The sequence below is a fragment of the Falco cherrug genome, chromosome 5 (genome assembly GCF_023634085.1).
Source record: "Falco cherrug isolate bFalChe1 chromosome 5, bFalChe1.pri, whole genome shotgun sequence".
NCBI lineage: Eukaryota > Metazoa > Chordata > Aves > Falconiformes > Falconidae > Falco > Falco cherrug.
The window spans coordinates 55,351,930-55,374,320 of NC_073701.1; the positions used below are offsets into that span (position 1 = coordinate 55,351,930).

Sequence of the window (22,391 nt, forward strand, 5' to 3'; positions counted from 1 at the left end):
AGGCCACTACATTTCTTCCAGGCACAGATCAATAGCTGGTTTTACTTCGCTCAGTGTGGTCTTCAAGATATTGGTCACTGCCACTACTGACAACACCTGGCTTCATTTTGAACTTGCTGACCTCAGTTTGAACCACCGGCTCTTCACAAGCTTCCCCCTGAAATGAGCAGTCAGCCTTCTCTCAACAGACAGGTACCCACACTCTTCTCAAACATCTTCTTTTGGACAAGCTGAGTAGTCTTAGCTTTTCAAGCTCTCACTGAAAGGCATCTTCTCCAGCCTTCTGAACATCTTACCATGTGTCTAGGTGTAACGGTATCCATGTTGTGAGCACTGAATCAAGTAGCAATCCTGGGATTTGGGGATGGGATTTTCCAACGAGTCTGAGAAACCTAAGTGATTTAAATCTAATTTAAATTTGAGGAGAATTTGATACCTCATCTCATTAAGGATATACTGAATTAAGAGAAAGTTGAGAGAAGGATAATAAGGCTGCATCCAATGAGGAGCAACTGAGTAGGTTGTGACAAAGCCTGGCAAAAAGAAAAATTAGGGGGAACATAATAGACATCTGCAAAACCATGACTGTCACTGGATAGACATACTGGATAGGACCAACAGTATGGATTGACTGCTGTCTCTACCGGTTCAAGGACTAGTGCTCATCAGATGAAGCTGTCGCAGCCAGACTGGAAACGACAGGAGGGGGTTCCTCATGCAATGGGGGGCAGTGAACTCCTTGCCAAAGGAGACACCAGAAGACAAAATGGACTCTTAAGACTCAGGAAACCCCCCAAGCTGAAGAGCTGAAGTCAGAGCTGAGAGGGTAAACAGAAGTATCACATATGCTTGCCCTCCTTTTGGTCTTCCACAGGTCTCCTCACAGACATAAGACAAAATACAGGCTAGGCAGGCCCTAAAGCTCTAAGGCCATACTTATGCTTTAGTGGTCATAGGCAAATATCCTCAAAGAAATTTTAAAAGTCCACTGATTTTGACAAGACCACTGGGATCAGCTACCTCTGAGTAAGATACCTAACTGCTAATCATCATTCTTGTTCCCCACTCTCATGTTTAAGACAGCTGTCTTGCCTTTTTTATTCCTTCTTAATTGTCTTTAGTGTAATCCTTTGGGCTAAAATGCTTTTCCAAGAAATAACTTGCTACTGTTGATTTGTTACTAAAGACAAGCTGGTGACTGAATTTCTTTTGACGTGCTTATGTGTAGAAAAATGATTTGCTAATGCAATAAATCCAGGCAAACTATAGACTAGATTCGTTGGAACTGTTTTGTAAACATAAATTATATAAATAACTACAAAGTAGCAAACATTCACTACTTTTATAGCATATATTTATTTAAGGCTACTTAGTTAATTTTGGCCACCTAGCAGGCAGTGCAATAAAAAACACCATCATACTAGTGGCTCACTGTTAAATCATGTACGTGCTTCAAATACTGCAGTTGTACTGATTATCAATCACTGTTAAACACTGGACTCACTATAATGCCAAACAAGACTTAAATACATCTTATATATACACTAAGTGCAGTGGTGCCCTGCACATGATCCACCTAAGGGAACACCACGGACTTGCCCATATTAGTCCTGGAACAGAGGTACCAGTGCTGCAGACCGGGTAAGTCCTTTTTGGCTTTAATCAGACCTTCCCCCATCCTGACAGCGAACAGACCTTCTGCTGGAATATGAGATCTCATCTCCAGCCTCCCTGCACTTGTAGATTATGTTTTCCTAAACAGTCGGAAGAGGGGCCTTTTGGTTTAGCCTTTCTGGATAGTAAAAAATTAAAGGAGAAACTAGCTTATATTAGAGGATGCTGAGTGCAGAGCTTCCCACATATCTCACCTGCTTTATATGGAGATGGAAACAATGCTTAACAAGAACTTTGCCTTTGTGACCTTTTTAGTTACATTTAAATGTCTTTATTTGCCAACATGTCAGGCTTGCAACCAATTAAATTGCAGCAACTATGGTACAAATATCACAGCACTTCACCCAAATCCATTTTCAATACCACTCATTCCATCCACATTGAATGGAGAGACCAATCACTAATGTTAAATTCCAGGTGCCACAGCAAAAAGATGTGCAACGTTACCTTGACACCATTCTGCTACAAGCTGAAAATGGAGGATATCAAACACAAACCGTCAGAATTTATACATTGAAAAAGATAAGAGAAAGAAAGACTGGTAAAAGATGTAAACTCGTGTATCAGTGCTCCACTTGCAGCCTGTCCACTTGCCCTGTTCCATTCCTCATTTCCTTCTCATTTTATCTCATGTGGTCTTAGGCTGGCTAAGGCTGATCATGAAACCATAATCGCTAAGATGCTACGGTCACCCAGACGTACATTTCTGCCATTCTGCCAGAGACTACCACACATTAGCCCTGGAACAATCATCTAAAATGTTACTCATCTACTTCAGAGCCTCCCATGGAAGCTTTTTTGCTTCACTTGGCTCACTGCACCGCAGTGCTTCTGGAGCACTCGTGTTGGCTTGGGCTCAGCCTCTGCTGTGGAGGCAAAAGGTCCAGTGAAGGGCTAAGAATGCACAACTGAGGGAGAAGTGGTAAATGATAATATCCTAAACGAGAATTTGTGTCTCTGAGCTGAATGTGTGATGACAACAGCTGACCTCAGCTGAAAGTAAAATGTCCACAAACTGTAACCTCTGAGAAACAGAATAATTTGATAACTATTCCTTACAGTGACCAAAGACTTTGTTTCCCAATTGTTGCACAACTTAAGCAGTAGTATTCACGCACATGAATTTTACGCGACAATTTTGTACAAGTTTTTACTGATTTATCTACACATAAAAGCGTCAGGTGACTTGGCTCAGACAAAATACACTGCTGTAGTCAGGCAAGGCACTCACAAACTGCTCAGTGTCAAGTACTGTGGCAAGCATTTCTTTAGCAATAAATTTCAGAACTGCAATTCATAATAAAACATTTAGACTTTACTGGCTATGGAATATTTTTTACAGGAACACAATTTATAATACCAACAGCACAAACCTGATGCTTTATGAGGAACTGTTCCAAGCAGAGGGATATTTATAGTTGGATCAGCCATTATGCCCTTATCCAAAGAGTGCAAAGACAGGAACTCATAGAAGTACTCAGCCTGTGACAAAACAAATGAAAAATCTGTATGTATTTTAATTGCATTCACAGAAGCAAACTATTTAGCATATAAACTACAGCAGAAAAATACTACACTTTTTATTATGCCATTCACTTGATTTGTTTCTATTATTTCGCTGAGTGCTTCTTCACCCAAGCATAATTTTCAGATAATTTCCTCTTTCAGAGACTGTGAGTGACCATACAGTAATCGGGATGCAGCATAACAGCAAGGAAAATGGCATTCACACAGTGAACAAGTATTATACAGAGAAGGAATTTTTCACAACCCACACCTTTTATCTAGCAGACCACAAAACACGTGTGAATGCTAGGCTAATTCTTCAAGCTGTTCTGGGGGCAGAATCCTCCTGGAACTACCTGGGGAGCCTGGGTGATGTGCTTGCACCACGAGTGCAGTTTAAAGGACATACCCATACGCATGACGCAGCTGTGGCATGAGAATATCCATCCTTGCTCTCAGCTGATCTGCACAGCATGGCACACTGCCTGAGGGAAACAGTGCCAGGCAATGAACAGCCGCACTGCTGGAGCGCCAGGCTAGGACACATAGCTTGCTTAAAGCTCCAACACTGCCCTGTGCACCCCCAGTTCATTAAACTGCTCCAAGGGTGGAGCTGAGAGCTGCCCTACAGAGCCGGCTTCATGTCACTCATTATTAACCGCAACATAAATGATTTGTTTTGGCGATCCCCAAAAGGTGTTGGCATGATTTAAAAACTGCTTTCCACTACCTTCATCCTGCTCCCAATATTGCACTGTGGCACAGACTGTAGGCTTTGTTACTTTCTTCCATGGGACCCTGGCCTCTCCGTTCAGTCATTTGTTCAATATTTCTTCGCATTCAATGCAAAGCAACGTCATGCGTCAGCACCATAGCTGTACACACCACATACACCTGAGATGTATGCATCTTACCATGTCACGGGAGGCTTCCCCTACTGTCAATGGAACAACTTCAGGTGTGCAGAGCAAGTGGAAATGAACCTTTGAACCTAAAGTCTGGCTTCTCACTTATCCTGAAGCATATAAGGGTTCACAGGTCATCGTACCTGCTGCTCTCAGAAAAGCACTTGAGACCTTAGCAAGGGCACTGGCAAAAAAGTGTTTTCACCCAGCAATTCACTGATAGTAGACAGTATTGTTGTCGGCTTTGTAGCTAAAATAGTGAAATAAAGAGAGATTAAAACCAACATTTTATGAGAACTTTGGGCTGATAAAAGGTAGTTGATTTATGTCTACAAGATGGCAGTCAATGTCCTTAGCGAGAAGACTGTCATTTTTCTCCTGTAATATCCTGGCTCCCTAGTACAAGGAAGACGTGGACTTACTGGAGTGAGACCAGCAAAGGGCCACAAAGGTGATCAAGGGACTGGAGTGTCTGACATACAGGGAGAGGCTGAGACAGCTGGGACCATTCAGAGAAGGTTGACAGAAGATCTAATCAATGTGTGCAAATAGTTGATAGGGGGTGTAAAGAACATGGAGCCAGGCTCTGCCCGGCAGTGCCCAGTGACAAGGCAAGATGCAATGGACACAGTACAGAAAACTCCATCTGAACCTGAGAAAACACCTTTTTACTATGTAGGTGACTGAGCACTGGCAAAGGATGTCCAAAGAGGTTGTGGAGCCCCCATCTGCAAAGATATTCAAAACCCAACTCAACACAGTCCTGGGCAAGTGGCTCTAGGTGACCCTGCTCGAGCAGAGGGGTGGACTAGATCACCTCGAGGTCAGACTGTCTGGTTTCAGGTCATCCTCAGCCCTTCTGTGATTCTGTGCTCTGCTAACCTGAGCAGAAACCCTGGCAGTGTGTGAGGGACCATCTCCCTTTAGGTTCTGGTGACACCAGCAAGGCACTCAGGAGCTGGGTGGAAAGGTCGTTAAGACATTCCTAATCAGCCCTGGCAGCACCTCCAGTCACTTTGCAGGGACACCAAGGAGACCCCAAACAGCATGTGGGGGGCACAATCCACACGGAGGGTGTTGTGTCGGCACAGAAACCGCAGAGGAGGCCTTGCAAAACAACAGGGAATGAAGCGATGAAAGTTTTTAAGGGTGGGTTAAACACATGGAGCATATGCGGGAGGGAGAGGGGACAGCAAAGCAGTAAAACAGGAGATGAAAATTGAAGTCTGGGGTAATGTTCAAAAGGCTGCTTTTAATTAAAGACATTTCTTCCCAGTAAAATATACCATGCCAAAATATGAAAACAAGCCATAAAGTCAGATTGTGAACATTTTTGTTTTCAAATAAAACTTTGGTTCAGAAAAATAATTATATGTCTCCACACATCTATAGAATAGTACAATGAGTGAGTCAATGCCGTTCTGTCTGTTTCTCATTGGTTAGCTTTGATGTTTGGTTGTATCTAAACCAGGTCATAATAGGTTGGGATATTAAAACATTATGTTCGTACTACTCTAGTAAACAAGAACTGCTAACTAGACCAAATAGCTCCACTCCCATATTTCCATTCCAGCCATGCTGTTGTAGCAGGTTAGCTTGTGAGCCAGACCTTAATTTGTAGGAAAGGAACTGGAATCCCATTTTCTAGACTTGAAACGATGCCTAAGGACAAAGACAAAAAGAAAGTTCACTGTGGGAAAGGGGAACGATTGCTGCATGAGCCACAATATTCACCGCCTAACGAGGAAGGCATTCCTCTAACCAGAGCAGAGGCGCAGCAGTGATTAGTGCCCGAGGCAGGAGTAAGTTCTGCTCGCATGTTAAAAAGATGGGAAGAGACATTGCACAAGCAACAGGCTGCTCGTGAGGAAAGCCACACATTGCACTGGGGGGAGATACCTACTCTCACCACTTCTGCACCAAGGTTTGTACATCTGCTGAGCTGACAAAAAATGGACACCTGCAAATGATAGTATCTAAGAAGACCTGAAACACCTCATGTGGATGCAGCTAGCATGACTTCAAAGTTATGAAGCCATGTGCTGCAGAGTATGATTGCAAATCACGTACTGCACTGGGTGGTTAAATTTTGATATAAAAATTATATACAAAAATCAGTCTAGAGAGGCTGCACAGTGGAGCAAAGTAGTTTTAACTCCTCAGACCTGTGAATCTGAAACAAGATTTGGCTGCCATAAATCCTATCTATTTGGAAAAAATCTATCTTGACACAATCCCTACATCTAGTCTCCAGTACTGCCCCGCTGTAATTGAGTTGATTGCCAATTAATTTGCATTAATCATCATGACTGAAAAGCAAACAACACACTCTCAGCAAATATTTACCATGCTCCAGCCTAGCATGAAATTTAGTCATGATGGTTAATTGAAGAGATAGGTCTGTGCAATTAAAATATTGTCTAGTGACTACCGTAATTTATGCTGTAAGTGGTCATTGTGAGTGAGAGCAAAATTTCCTGGGATATTGTTGAGAGATAAAGGGGGAACTCATAATTTATAATCCCTTTTTCATTACGAAAACAATCTCGTGACATTTTTGTTTTTAAGACAGCCTATGAAGCATCTGGCATGTGAGGGGAAATCTGGTACCGAAGCTAAATCTTAGAGAAATGGTGTGATCAGAGGTGACGGAGGAAATGGGGTTTGAGATAAATTGTTGATCTTTGACAACTGCACACTCTACACGCACAGAAGATTTTTGGTTTTGGCTTGACTTCAGGAAGCACCCAAGAAAGAATACGCTTTACTTTTCTGTAAAGACTTTGAGATGCTCAGAAACTGAGGCAAGGGCCCCTGCAGACCGTGTGTGAACAGTCTGGGGACCCAGTGCCTTCAGGCAGCAGGTAGCCCTGCACAGCTGCCCTTTAACTGTTCCTCATGTGGACTAAGCCTTCAGCAAAGGGAGGAAATTTCTTTTTAGGCAAATAATTCCATGGTCAGGATTAACTTTTATGGACTTTAAATGGCTGTTTTCTATAAATCAGAGGAATTTAAAAGGTTATAAAAATAACGAAGCCCTCTAACAAGAATTGTAGCAAACATCTGTTGGCAGTTTGGTTTTAAATTATATACACTTAAAATTCCTACAGAACTCCACTCCTCAGTACAAGATCTGTTGCCTTAGAATTTTCTTATCACTCAGATGCCATGTTGTGCCCACCTTGGTTTTGTTTCGTATTTAATCAAAACATTCACAGGAATGTGCATTGTGTTTTCTTCATTTTACATGAAATATGTAGAATTAGAATTAATTGTAGCACCTGAAGTGAAGCAGAGTAGCTTAAAGTGTTGTATGTCACAGCTCAATAACCTAATGAAATCTGCAGCCCTTCTAACAAAGAAAAGAGAACATGTGCTAGCTTTGCAAGTAGATGTAAGAAATTAACTGTATTTTCTTCTCATTATTTTAAAGGGATCAGTGCTGAATGTTACCAGTTAAAGGACAAATATACCCTAATGCCAATTTTCTACATTTAAAGAAAGAAACTCATCAAAAAAGTTCCTTTTTATCCCAGATCCATGAATATTTCTGGCTATGCACATGCTAAAAGATGCTAGTAGGCATTATCCATAGCAGATGCTCACAGCACCGTATGCCATAAATAAAATCACAAAGTGAGGCAATGTATGTGTTTGTTAGGTGTTTACAGCATGGACCATTGCTTCTCCAAGATACTAACTGCATTAGGTCAGAGAAGTTGGTCCGTTTACATTCCAAGATGAAGCATGAAGCAAAATGAGATGAATTTCAACGAAGAGGGGAGCTGTAACCATACTGCACGTACCAGGCTATTGAAGGAGCCTGGCCAGAGTATGAGTATGTATGTCAGCAGCACATTTTATTACTGCAGTGCAGTCTAGACACTGCCGTAATGAACATCATAATGATGCCTCCTTAGACAAGCAGATAATAAACTGTCTGCTTACAAAGTTTTATTTTTCTGCTAGGGAAGGCAGCCTGGCCTTACTTGATAAATGGTCCTGTCACAGAGTGGGTAAACCATTTTTTGTACCTCCGTGTGACACTCAAAGAGATTTGCCATCAGCTTCACAAGGTAGTCCCAAAGTAGGAGGCATGCTTAACAGTACAAAGTGATACAGAAACACACTCTGAGAACACCATTTTACACAGAAGACAGGATAACCTGCCTGTTTGCTAAGGGTATGGGAATGAACTGAAGAAGTAGGATTAACAAAATCAGAGGTGCACACAAAAGGAAAAATGGAGATATTTTTGTGTTTCTAAGAAAGAAGGACCCAAATCAGAATTCAGTGAAATGGGCAATCTCAAAGAAAAATACATGATGTGACTGTTAATTGCACACCGCTGTGGTGAAATGCACACAGCTCTGCAGAGCATGTTTTATGCCTGCTTTCTTCACGTTAAGAAAACTGTGGCAGACTGAAGAAAACCCATGCATGAGGAGGAAGTCTTTTTTAACAAGGGAGTGAATCCCTGCATGCAACTTTCAACAATAACCACTTGTGGTTTTAGTGGTTTTAGAAGAAGAATGGGACAAAAACTCTCTGGTTTTGTCAATGGAAGATCACTAAGTGGTGCTTAATGTTTCCTGTGACATGTGACTGTGGATGGCAGATCACATCCTCCAAAAGAAGGACTTAGAAAGCTGGAAAAGAGGAATTTCTTCATTGCTGTCAAAAAGAGCCCCAGATTTTGAGAGGTGACATTGCAGGCTTCTGAGAATGCTTTGCACAGGAGAGATGGACAGAAATCTTTGCAAGAATACATTAACCTTTCCTCCAAGTAATAAGAAAATAATTTCTGTAAAGGTAAGTAATGCAAAGAAATCACTGTCAAGAAGCTTGGTGAGGCCGCAAAGTAATAGATTTAGATTACGTTTAGCAGTTGAGTTTCTGGCAGTTGGCTACTCTTTGGGAGACAGGGGAAACAGGGCTGCTACTTGGTCATTTTGAGCTGATATTTTCTCCCACCAGACCTTGAGTTCTGGAAGCGCTCTAGCATTTGAAGGGGTCATTTGAAACCAACACAAGACTGGAAGCTGAAAGGCTTGGCAGAAAGAGTGGGGTTCAAGATGGGCACCAGCGAAAAAGAAAAATCGAAATACACCAGCAGAATATTAACTTTGAAACTCATCCCCACACGCAAGAAAAGTAGACTACCTGAAACAGAGAGCCAAATAAACAAACACCTGTTGCACATCTCTGTCCAGCATCAGCCTGCCAATGTTAGATCAGAGTCAATCCCTTGATGCAGTAGGCATCTGTAATGGGGACAGTGGGACCATTCCACAAGGCTAAAGCCTTTGAAAGCAGTAGATGGGCAAACAGATCCACAACAATTTCCAAGTAAGTACAAGTACATCGATACAAAGGCATGTGGCATGCAGAATTTCTTAACAGTCACAACAAATTTACAGCTACTTGTTGAGGAAAGTCTTGGGGTTTCTCACTCCTTCCTTACCTTACTTTATTCAGAAACAAAAGAGAAAGCAAGAGAGCACAACTCTCCATATTTAGATGTTTTCTTGTTTAACAGATTTTATGTAACATATTTTATTACTGCTTCCCTAGTTACTACTGAGAAAACTAAGCTAAAAGGAGACAAAAATGGGGTTTCATGAAGATTCACAGTTAATTACATCTTGAAAATCTATAGCAAGGAATAATATTTTGCAGCATGAACCAGTCTGGAATGTGTACGTGGTGCACAAGACTCCTTTAAATTGTGTTCTCCTATGTCTTACAGATGCAAATTAGAAAACTCTGCTTTGGGGAAGGGGAAATAAACAACCAATATCCCCAACAGAAAAACAGCTTTAAGAGTTCAGATTAAAAAAAGTTAAAGATACACAAGCCTTCATTATCTTCAAATATTTAATGAAACATATTGTTCTGGTATCCTGATAACTGGTAAAAGCTATTATCCTGAAGTTATTTCTTGTTCTGGCTCAACAAGAGCTAACTGATTCTTTCATCACACACCAGAAGATCAGTGCTCTCTCCAGTGGAGATTTCATGATCAGGGATGTTCAAAATGCCGATTTCCTAAGGGGAAATTATTACTGCCTCTTAGAGAAAAAAACTAAAACCTGTCTCATCAGGTTAGTTCCTAACAAAACAATGCTGTACAGGTCTACTATCAGCACCTGCAACACAACTATGTGGCTCTATCTACACTGAGAATAAACTGAGAGGTTGTTTTCTTCCCCTCATAGCTTGAAAAATAAGTGAAATCCTTGGATGGCTGGTCCTGGGAGTGCATCTTTACATAGATTACAAACTGTTTGCAGTTTCAGGCTCTGGATAGATTTATTTATAACTAATAAATTAGCCTGAAAATTCTTTTCAGAGAATATCAAATAATTTCAATAAAACCTTTACAATTAGGGAAACGATTGCACTAACAAGCGTTTAGACTAGTTACGATGGAGATCTGAGCAGACACTACATTTAATTAAGCAGAATGCTTTTGAAAGCACAAATGTAAACCTTAGAGATGGTGGCTCATCTGACGTGACCAGAGAAAGTTCACAGCTGAAGAATATGCTAATCCACCTCCTGCTTGGTGGTAAACATAGATAATGCACACGGATTCATTTTGGCCATGCTTCAAACTTCCAACCCTTTGTTCTTAAGCCTCACAGGACAGCTTTGAAGTTGAGGATAAAGCTCCTCTAGCACACCATTACCAAAGAACAACCTTCTCATTATGATCTCATGAAAGTGTAATCAATAACTTACACAAGTTAAAAGCATGGCAAACAGCAAAGGTCATGTAATTGGGCCTTTATTGAGTCCATGTGTTTCACTCTTGACTTTAACTGGCGCTCCCATATAATAAATATCTCTCCCCAAAATGTAAGCAATGAAATTTCCCAAAAGTTATGAAATCACACAGCAGCTTCTGTCAGACTGGAGTCCTTTTCTAGGGTCTCAAAGTGGGATGCTTCTGCTTTTGTGCACCTAAGTGACAGAAAGCTTGAAGCACCTCTGAGTGAGAGTTTCTTTATCTACTGCTCAGTAGATAATGGTCTTTAGCCTTGTATTTCAAGCAAACAAGTGTTTAAAAGTTACGGTGTAAACATTTTGGAAAAAATTCAACTCTTTATCTGATTAGTTGCTAGAAAGACTTCCTTCACACTGCTCTCTTTTAACATCTGCTGCAGTGATTTTTCAATGCCTTTTTTTTTTGTAAATATCCAGAGTAATTTTGTTCTTGTTTCACAGGCTGACATTGACCAAAGCAAATTCTACCATGAAAGAACAACTAAATTTTTATTTAAATAGAATGTTTGATTGGTGCATCTGAAAAGGAACTTGTGTGTTTGCTGTTGTACCTGAAAAAACACTGATTTGGCTATTGAGACAAGACCCTGGTATGTGGACATACATTACTGTAATATTTCCATGTACCACACAGGCCTCCATATAGTTATGCCCTCCGTAACTATACCTTAAATTTTGCAAAGCATCATAAAGCAGGAAAGTACTACCATATCCCCAGTTTCTGATGAGAAACTGAACAGTTTTTCAAACAACTTGTCTTTCAGGCTGTTTCTTAGGTTAGGCAGGATCTGCACAGCTTCACCCCTGGGTTACAGTGCCAGCCTCACAGGGTCCAGCCTTTTGATTTAAGGTCCAAAATGGTCCAATGTATTTCCCAGCATTTAAATGAAGTATCTTCCTTAAGGCCAGCTCATTCCCAATTTCCTCGACACTCAGAGGAAAGAGCAGCACTTGCAGAATACAATTCAGCCCAGTGAGAGTCTGATTTACCTGCTGTCTTGAACTGCCTTTCTCACTCCCCCTGGTGCAGATGGAGCCTTTTCTTGGCATGGGCACCTTCACGTGCCCTGGGCTCTGCTGAATTTCTCTGTGCTGGTTTTTAAAGTTGCACACCGCAGAGGCAGTGAGTCCTGAGTTTCGCTGTGGCACGTGGCTGTGCTGCTGAACACAGTTCTCTCCACTTGGTACCATTCCACTGAGTCTAAGTGGGTTATTTAGAGAAGCCCCCTCACCAAAAATGTCTGTCTTCTGCCCTAGCCACTGCTAGTGTACCAGTCCCTTCCTTTTCAAGGCCTGTCCTTCTCGCCTTCTCCTTCTTCTGGTCACAATCTTTATTTAGAGGGGATTCAGATGATGAACATGGCAAAGAGCCATGCTGGTTTTTCCTTTTTTCTCCTTCTGCTACTGTCCCTATCTTCAGTGGGATTAAGAAATAGTCCTGGCACTTTCTAGGTTAAAAGTTTTGTGCAGATGAACTTGGTGAAAGACAAAAGTAGTGTTCTGGTACAGGCAGTGCTGGCATGACCAGGGCAACCCTCCATTCGAGGAAGATGAAAAGAAATTAGGAAGACTTGTGACAGTCAGGGTCAAGTTGAGCTTCCAGATGAACCCTCTGCACACATTTGCAGGACTGAGTCCTACTCAGAAAGGTATGAAGCTTATTTTGGGAAAGCTACATCATCCTTCTGGGTTTTTTTCCACTCTGGATAACATGGCCTATCATCTGTCAATATAAATCCTGACAGGGAGGGCTAGCAGCTGAAAGGTCCCCACAAGAATGTTTTGCAGAGACCCTAACCTCATTTTTATTAGAGAAAATGCCAGTGAAACAGTTCAGCTTCAGACAAGAATACGTGGACCTCCCCAGATTTACCTCTATTGAAAAACCAGCTGGAGTCTGATGACACCGGAAGCTTATACTCTGCTTTGAGATAACAGCCCCATTTGGGATTAAAGAGTTTTGCTAAGATCAGAGATGTAATTTATTCCTTGACGCACAACTATGGTAAATCTGGTCTGCTCTTGCAGACTGAGGCCAAATTGTCCTTTTTTGTCACTTAATACATCCCAGATGTGCTGACACTCCCTAACTTCTGCTGGAGTCAAAGGCTGCTGGAGGTTCTCCAAATGCCCCAAACCAGCCTTTATTGACTAAACGCAGTGAGTAGCTCTGGACTGAGTGTGGTCCATGGTACTTGCAGGAAGAAAGACACACTGGAGCAGAACAATGTCATGCACTGCAGGCCCTGCTGAGCTGTCAGGTCAGCTCTCTGCATCACTACAGGGTGCAGAAATGCAGTGCTCAGACAGCAGCCTATGGGTCCAGCCCTACCTGTCACCTGCATCAGGCCTCGCTGTGATACCAGCCGGCTGAGTCAATTTTATTTGGTTCTGCTTGAATTTCTGCCAGTGAGAAGGTGCTTGGGGTTTGGGAGTTGTTTCTCTGTTCTGATTTGATTTGCCACATTTTCTGTAGCTTGCAGTACTGGGACTGCACCAGGGCAGCAGAAGGCAGGCTGAGACTGCTGTCACAGTCCCCCCTCTTCAGACATGGCCCGTGTGATGAGCTAACCAAGAGAGCAGATGAAGCTAAAAATTGATCACTTCTTTCTGCAGGGTTAGTTTTCAGCCAGAGCAGCTCCCTGAGCAGCCCATCAGCACTGGCACAACAAAGAGAATGGAAATGTGTGACCAGGGATGGGAAAGAAGATGGGACAGTGTCAGCTGGTAGCCTGGCTGAAGCTGTTGTGGAATGGCACTGGAAGTGAGGCAAATTGTTCCTATGCCATTGACAGGCGTCACGTTTTATTATCCTGGCATGAGGAAGCAGCTAAGCTGCGAATCATCAGCAAGAAGTTGGTTCCCTCAATGCACTGCTGAAAGCAACAGAACCCACACCCAAACAGGGCACGTGCATTCTCGATAGCACTGCCAGAGTCATCATGCGGACACAAGGTTTTTTACCTCTGAGAAAAACTTAAAAATCCAAACATGTGATCCCACCCTCAGAAATATCTTGCTATTGTTCACTGAGGTTTTACACCAGGAATAATTCAAGTTGACTCAGGTTTGTCATGTTTTTAAGCTTTGGGTTTTAAGCAGTTTGTGTTAACAGGTTTCTTTGGAGCAACGCTGGATTACAAACATGTTTCTAAAATGTGACCAGGGAGTCACCAAGTGCCACCTTTCCGTTTGTGGCATGCCATGTAGGTGTGCTGTGCAGCTGAAGTGAAGACAGTTCGCACATCTGTTTTCAAGTGACTCTCTTGCCACATCTTAGGAAAATGTTGTACAGTCTCACGGAAGGCTGGACAAGGATGCTGCACCAGAGGCATTTGTGATCACACTGACCACACACATACAGTTTGCCAGTGAGGAAATCCACTGGTCAGGGTATGACCTGTCTCAGCTCAGGATGATGCTGTTCTAGTGCAAAGGTGAGGCCCATGCTCGGCTGCTTTTGCGCCTGAGGTTCTCAGGCAAACCAGCCTGGAACCCATGCACTCCTGCGTCAAGTGAGCCTGAGCTCCTCCAGCAGCCGTTGCCAGCACGGTGGTGCACACAGCATATGGGCTCCCTCCTGTGGATCTCCTAAAATGTACCGGAGAAGGACCATGGAGCACAGCCGGGGAGCCCTGCGGCTGAGGAAGGCCCACACAACCTGCTCTCTGCAGCTCCTCTCCCACAGCCTCCCCGGCGTGGGGAAGGAGATCCCATCTCTGCTCCGCTCAGGGTGAAGAGACACACCGCTGTCTAGACAATTCAGTTTGTGTAACATGCAAGCTGTTTTCAAACTTACAGATCTCTGAGGAACACAGTAGAGTTTTTTCCCTAATTCTTTCTACCTTTCGATCATTTGGTTTTCTTTTAAAGGAAACAGAGAAAATGTCATACAAAAAACACTTGTGTTAAAAAAAAGAAACAACTTTCAAGAAGCCTTATGGTATCCAGTTAAGCAGTCAAAAACCAGGAAATACCAGTGAATAATGCTGTATGTACAAACTTACCTCTGCCTCTGTTTTTACGAGGCATTCAAAGCTCATTAGGTACATGAGCCCATACCAACTCTCATCTATGAGACGTGACTCAGGTGCTTTTGCAACTGTGAATCTCAGAACCAAAGAACTGCTGCTGAAGGCCCGTGGGCTTCCTCAGGGTGAATGGCTGTTACAAACACTGGGTAGCCTTTGGAAATCTGGCCCATTACATCAACTGGACACATTAATATGCAGATACACAGTAAACTGCACAGTCACAAGCTGTGCAGTACAAGACATGCAGAGGTCTGGGGAAAGCATGCTTGCACATGAAGGCCAACTACCTTAATGTAATAGTTTGTTGCTGCCACCTTTCAATTGTATTTCATAAACTGAGATTCATATGAATTATGGGTGGCAGAAACTGGAATGACACAACTTGCTGACAACAAGATTCATTAGGAATGTTTTTTGGGGGAAATGTATATGGAAAAAACTCTCAAGCTCAAACCATGCTGGTCATTTCCTAAAACCCACATATGTTTTCAAATGCAGATTTTTAAAGTAGTAGAAATCTGTTTTCCAAAAAACTGTGGTTTATCTGCAGGCTATTAACATACTCCTGAAGGACAACAGGCAAACAACACACCTCAGTTAGAAGGTCCATTTTCAATGATATACTGAAAGGTATGTTTAGTTGGTGGTTGAGCTGTTGACATGCAGGTTGTACAAATTTTAATCCAAGGGTTTTTGCTTTTTCAAATAAATGTCTTCAAATATTTTCAGTGCATTGAGAGTGGTCAGTAGCTCATCTTGCCCTTGACAGAAATATAACTTAAATTACTTCCTGTGGTAAAGGCTAAGTATACCATTACTAAATCTGGCTTATCTGGAAGTCTGTAATCAGAGATAAAAAGCAAGCTTCACGTAAACATCTTTGCTGCTTGATTACCATCAGAGTAGATGCTCATGCATGTAAACGGTCCTCTGAATGTGGCCAGGGTAGCAAAACCAGATTTGTTGTCAAGACATAACAATAATAACAATGTGTGAAACAGTGCTGCAAATTCTCGTAATTATCAGTTCAAGGAATTCTGCTCAGGTTATAAGAAAAGCACTAGCCCTCCTTTCTGTGTCTCACCGTGCTCAGGGAAGCCCCTGGGGACTGGCTGCTTCCTCCACCTTCTCCAATCCTGAGTGGAATAACCAGACAGCGCCCAAGCAGGAGACTGGCACAGCTCTCCTCTCAGAGCCAAGAGGGTTAGTTTGGGGATCCTCTTTTGTTTTTACCGGGAGTGGCTATAAAGGAATCACAGAAGGAAGAATTTCACAATGCCACTTTCACAGAAGGGCAACAGCCATCCCTTTCTTTCCATCTCTCACAAAAACGGCTTCCTACTTCGCACTCTTTATGAGACCTCTGGCCTGCAGAAGGGAGGAAATCCCAAAGAACCTGGGTATGCTCCATCACCTGCTCTAAACCAGGAAGAGGAAAAACTTACTGCAGTTACCTCAATCTTTGCAGACAGGGACAGGAAACATACAAACCTAGAGACAGAAGTTTCTGTTGGAGATGTTGGGGCTGGGCAGAGGTGGAGAAACAGAGATTTCACAAGAACTTGCAGAGGCTGTGAGCTCTGTAAGTCCAGGTAATCACTCCTCCCACCAGCAAACTGTCAGATTCCTCATCCTTTTAAATATTTCCCCATTAATTTAATGGAAAGAACTTATACTGCTTGGTTGTATTGTACAGGATGAGAAAACCTTAGTTTTGGATGAATAAAGGTCTTTTATAAATAAGTTAAATAGGAATGTTTTAAAACTTGTAATTCTACTGCTAGGTTTCAATTAATTGCTGTCTAAACAAATAATAGTCACAGTGGCATCATGGCACCAACTATATAAATTATGAAGTTTACTCAACTGCAAATGTTTGGAAGGACAATTACAAAGAGTCTATTAACTAATCAGGATATTCACACTGATATAATTCAAATGCTGATGCCATTACTGGGCAGGATAAGGCGCAGACTTTGTCCCATCAAAGGAAAGGTACGGTTATGTCAAGTAAAAATGTGAAACCCAAGTGGTTCTTGATGCAACGAAGATCTCTAATTTCTCTCTGTAAGGCACAGTATAAGCTTCTCCACCTTGTACTTAAGACCAACATGTCACAGCTCTGACTGGAGGGGAGCAACATGTTGGGTCATAAGCCTTCAGCTACACTCCTTTGCCAATAGGGAAATCTGATCATGCCTATGCAATCTGAATAGATGTTCCTCTGCAAAACTGGGAGGAAGGAGAGAAAGAAAACCCAGCACAAAGAAAAAAAATAAATAAAACCACCAATGCAATGGTCAACACAACCTGCTAGCAAGTTATTTCCTAACTCTTAATGTGGTTATGCATTTCATCTGTTGCTTGTGATTAAAGACCCAGTTAACTGTATTTTGCCTCTCCTTCCTTTCTGGCAGATGCCAGTGGGCTCTGTGGTACACCCTGCCTGTTCTCACTGAAGGTCTCTGGGTGGAATACTGCAGACACATAGCCACTTGCAGTAATTTGTTGTACCTGTAGCTTCACAAGGGAAAAATAAATTTGTTTCAAATGGATTCTGTTTCAACAGTTCAACTTATTTCCCAGAACCTCTGCAAGAAAGAGAACTGACTAAGGCTCAAACTTGGAAAAATGAAAGCAGTTTGCTGCAGTTTAAAAGGAACAGGTTGAAGCTGGTACTTGTACTCCTTACTGAAGCTGTTCAGTGGACTTTATTTCTTGCCTATGTGTTTTTTAGTCTTAGATCCCCATCCACCATATCAACATTCACACATTTGCAAGTTGACAGCATGTAGAAAACACTGCAGGGAGAGCCTACCTTCTCCTGCTCATCAACAAGTTGTGATTTCTCCATGTCTTTTTCATGTTCTCAGAACAAATAGGTTCATAATCGCAGTACTGAAAGCTCTGAACTTGTTCTTTGCTGGTCAGAACGGTCCAAGAGCCTGCTGTCTCCTCCTCTAGGCAGCCATCGTTGTGAAGGCTGGCTCTGCTGCTCTTGCTACTGGTTTCTGTGCTTCAGCACTCAGGGCTGGCGACAGATCTTCTCATTAGTGGGCTGCTGTTTAGGGAGTTTGTTTTCCCTGGTGATGGGTCAAAACCTGAGGCTGGGAGATTGCCAGGTTTGATGTCAAGCATATTTATTTCCTTTAGGATCAATTGGGTTTAGCTAGTCGTTTATCCAGGCTAAGGGGCAACTTCAGAGGATTTGTGGAACCAGCTCTGAAAGCCATGTTTGGTCTCTAAGTTATTTATTGAAGTATTTGGCAGTGATGGCAGCAAGTGCTGAAGCAGCTGGAAGGTAATTGCCCACTTTTCCTTATACAGCCAAACAAGCTAGATTCCACCAGATGGTTACAAAACAAAGCAAACTTTCATACTAGATGCAAAAAAATCCAGGTGTTTTCTTGTTTGGCTGAAAAAAAAATCCACCCTAAATCTTTGTAAGCCTTTACTAAGGCATTTCTATTCTGCATGTGCCTCTTCTCCAAATCAGACTTGTCAAGTAACTCCTCAGCATTTTAGTGCAGCTACGCAGTCTTCTATAAATGGACTACAAATCCATGTACTGTGGTGGATTTCAGGTATCGTATCTGGATAAAGTCCTACAACAGCATCACTGCCCTTGTTTTATTTATGTTACTTTTTCTGAGGCAGATCTCAGTTTGCTGCTTCTCTGTGATTGTACAAGCCAGTCTCAGTTCTGTGCTCGTGCCCGACCCATTTTGTGTTAATGGCTGGCTTGGGCGATGAGAGGAGAGCAGCGTATTTTGTTTACCTTGACTGTAGTAAGGCTTTCAGCACTGTCTCCCAGAACATCCCCACAGAAGAAGTGAGGAAGTGGGATTTACATTAAGTGAGGTGGATGGCTGCACTGCCAGGCTCAGTGGGTTATCAGCAGCATCACCAAGCCCAGCCAGAGGCCAGTCACTAGCAGTGTACCTCAGGGGTTGATGCTAGGTCCATACTGTTTAACATCTTTATAAATGACCTGGATGTTGTGACAGAGTGCACCTTCAGCAAGTCTGCAGGTGATACAAGCCATTTACATAACAGAAAACAGCAATAAAGCTAACTTCTACTGAAACATATATCTGCGGCAGCAATCTATTACGTTTTATACATATAATTCACTGCAAAGAACAGTGTGTTTTGTTATGGAAAGACTATGTATTGCAATGCAACTGCCTGTTCTTTGCTGTGCATTTTGGGTGACTGCACTTTCCACAAGGTATGGGCTACAGTCTGATGTAGCAAAGAGTTAGGCCACAAATAAACAGTTAAAAAGCAAACAAGCAAACAAAAATACCCCAACAAAACAAAAAAATCCAACATGGTTGAACAGCAGAATGGAAGAGAATAATAGAAGTAGCATCTTTCAAAAGGTGGAATTTGTACACAAATAAAAGAAAATAAAAGAAGAACAAACTGGCAAGCCAAGTGTAATGCCACAGGAAGGCAAAACAAAAAATGGTTTTGAAATGCATTTTCCTGAAAGCTTTAAAAATAGAAATCAAGAATGCATTGCTCTGAGCCAATACCCAAAATTCTGTTCAACATGATGCCAGTACTACTACATATCACTGTTTTGAAAGCTCTGGGTCACACCGTATTCCTTTCATATGTGCATGTCCTAGGACAAGTACAGTTTCTCACATTCATTTTATACGTACATAATTCACACTTCACTAGAAGCAAGTCATTCATACTCATAGCTACCCAAAAAAAAAACAAACCAAAACCTCTTTGGAAAGCATGATATCAACAAAAGTTGTTAAATACATTAAAAATCCTTCCAGCTAGTTCTTGTTATGGTTAGTTCTTACTTTTTACTCCATGGCATTACTTGTAATGGCATTAACTTTGGACCACCAAGAACATGCTTCGGAAGCTGTCTGTAAGTAAGAGGTGATGTTGACAGAAAACATTTTCACTTCCACAAGGAAGAAGAAAGCAACACAGCTTAGATTTTGTATTTTAGAAAAACCATTAGTAACATGGGGAAAAAAAAATCTGTACATTTTCACACAGTATAGTCTTGAAGCTCGGGGTGTCCTGTTAGTTCCAGTGCTTCTCAGCAGTTAGGTTGTACAATGCAGCTACTACTGTAAAAGTAGTGGAAATATTTTATTACTTAAGCTTTTTTGTTAAAAATATATTAGAATATTTATAGAAAGGATAAACAACGAAAATCTTGAAGAATGGTTTATTTAACACAGCTTTACACTGCTGTGTAAAGAGAATAATTGTGTAGTTTACACATATACCATGTAAATTACTATGGAAACCAGATGTAGCTTACACTACAAGGTGCCTTGTAACTCATCTCTGCTGAGCAATAAATCCCCCTCTTTTCTTCTTGGCAAAACTTTGAGAAACTTTACTGCTGTTTTCTATCAGCAGATACACCAGATGGCTGGCACATGCCTGCCTTACTAAGAAAGTGGGATCTCTACAGCATTACTTTGATCCCTGGTGGCATGTCTACAACACTGAGACGCAAAATACCACAGCTGAGCAGAATCTAAATATTAAAGGTTTGGAGCTGTGCTCTCAATATGAGAACGCTCTGTCTAAAAATCATGCTCACAGTATGTAAACATCTTCGCATTCCACATGGAAATTTTGGTACAGAGGTCAGAAAACAAAGTATTTCCCCTGTTTGGTAACATGAAACTGCAGTGAAGGTACTACTGTAAATCCCAGGAGTGCAAGTTTATGTGACTGCCCTGACCAAACTTCCAGAACACCAATACCGTTATCAGAAGAAAACCCTAAATTGTGCATATGAGCCATTTTTTAATCTGAAAAGCATCACTGCAATCGCTGGGTACGAGTAAAATATTTACCAAAAAAATCAGCAGCTTCTCTGAAGAAAGGCTTCCTTTGAAAAATTACATGCTTTGAAATTCACTGTTGTTTTTTTTTAAATTTCAGTTTATCAGGGAAATAATGATGTTTGAATGGAGAACCCTATTACATCAATAATGCCTTAAAACTGGTGGTCTGTTAGCTTTCCTCTGGACAAGGAAACAAAACTTCTACTGGCATAGCTGGATATTCCATTTTATCTTCATAGTCAGGCTACATCTCAGCAGTACAGGGTAATTCCAGAAAAATCAATTGAGCTATTCAGGGTTGATGCTCACACCTCTGAGATCAGAACTATCCTCCACAAGCTGTAATTAAATAGCACTCCTAAGCTCCACTTTACAATATAGAAATGATGCTAGGAAATGCCTTGATGACCTCTCTTTGATGACCTCAAGGTACGCATCTCTTTGCTTTACTCAAGGTTATCAATAACTCTGATCAGAAGTAACCCAGCCATTCCAGTAGGGTCAGGTCCAGTTGCCTCTTCTAAGGGCCCCAAGGACTATATGCCGGGATGCCCCCTTATCTCCTGACACTTGTGCTCTTGTGACCAGAAGTTCTCCCAGACCAAAGACCTTTCCCCAGCACTTTATTCCCTTGCACACAACGCACATCTCCTGTCATAGGGCAGAACGACCACTGCCACACCACAAAATGGCATGCATCCAGCAGCACCAGGCTGGATATGTCTTTAGCACTAATATACATGCGATATCCATGCACCATAAGACACGGGATTCAGGCACCAGCATACAACTGACCAAATGGCACATCACGGACACACGCATTCAACCATGCAAGAGGAGAGGAGCTGTGGGGTACTCATGACAGTTGGGAGTAGGAGGGAAGCTGCTACAATAATTCTTCTGGCTTCTCACCCAAATACTTCTCCCACATACGAAAGGAAGAAAGCAGCCTGGGCAGGCTGTGGCCTAGGCTGATTGCTTCTGTGGATCAAACCAGAGACTACTACAAGACAAAAATTCCAGCTTGCTGTTTGGTTTCTTTTTTCACCTCCTGTCTATTAAATCAACCTGGCTGCTGCTCTGTCACTGATCAACGTTTTTTTTTTAAATATGGCTCTCTCCCACCAATACTCACATGTGAACTTAATTCTATTGCTTTCAGAAGTCCCACTGAAAGTTAACCACACATATTGGGTTGTGTATTTGGAACTTAAATACCTGTCATACGTTTCTCAACACTGTAGAGATTATGTTATCACTGCAATCTTTGCTACCTTCCACTGGTGGACATGGTGAAACATGACATAGCATTAGATAGCATAATAGGGTCTCTTCCTCTCTCATTGGGAAGCCTTTCAGTGCAATCTTTCCCAGAGGACAAGACCCCCAAAAGTCATTATTCTTTATTTTGCAAAAACCATACAGAATAAGAGCAAGAAACACACCAGTGAGCTCCAGTGGTTACACAGATGCCTACCATATGGTATATATTACCACTGATTTTTGCTTTTTTAAACCTTTCAAATCAAGGAGCAACCTTTGTAACCACCAATTTACCCAGATTACATTTTTTCTAAAGAGAACGTAACATCTGTAATCTTATATTTAAATTCACAGGTAAAACCATGAAGTGCATAAAAACA

General features: G+C 41.8%; 1 protein-coding gene across 1 annotated transcript in view; it reads right to left on the reverse strand.

Annotated features, from left to right (window-relative positions):
* WIF1 (WNT inhibitory factor 1) overlaps nt 1–22,391 on the reverse strand; it is a 43,485-nt gene that overhangs the window by 16,938 nt on the left and 4,156 nt on the right. The window contains exon 3 of the mRNA XM_005444078.4: nt 3,048–3,156. Within this exon, the coding sequence (XP_005444135.4) occupies nt 3,048–3,156 (109 nt within the window). The remainder of the gene's footprint in view (nt 1–3,047; nt 3,157–22,391) is intronic.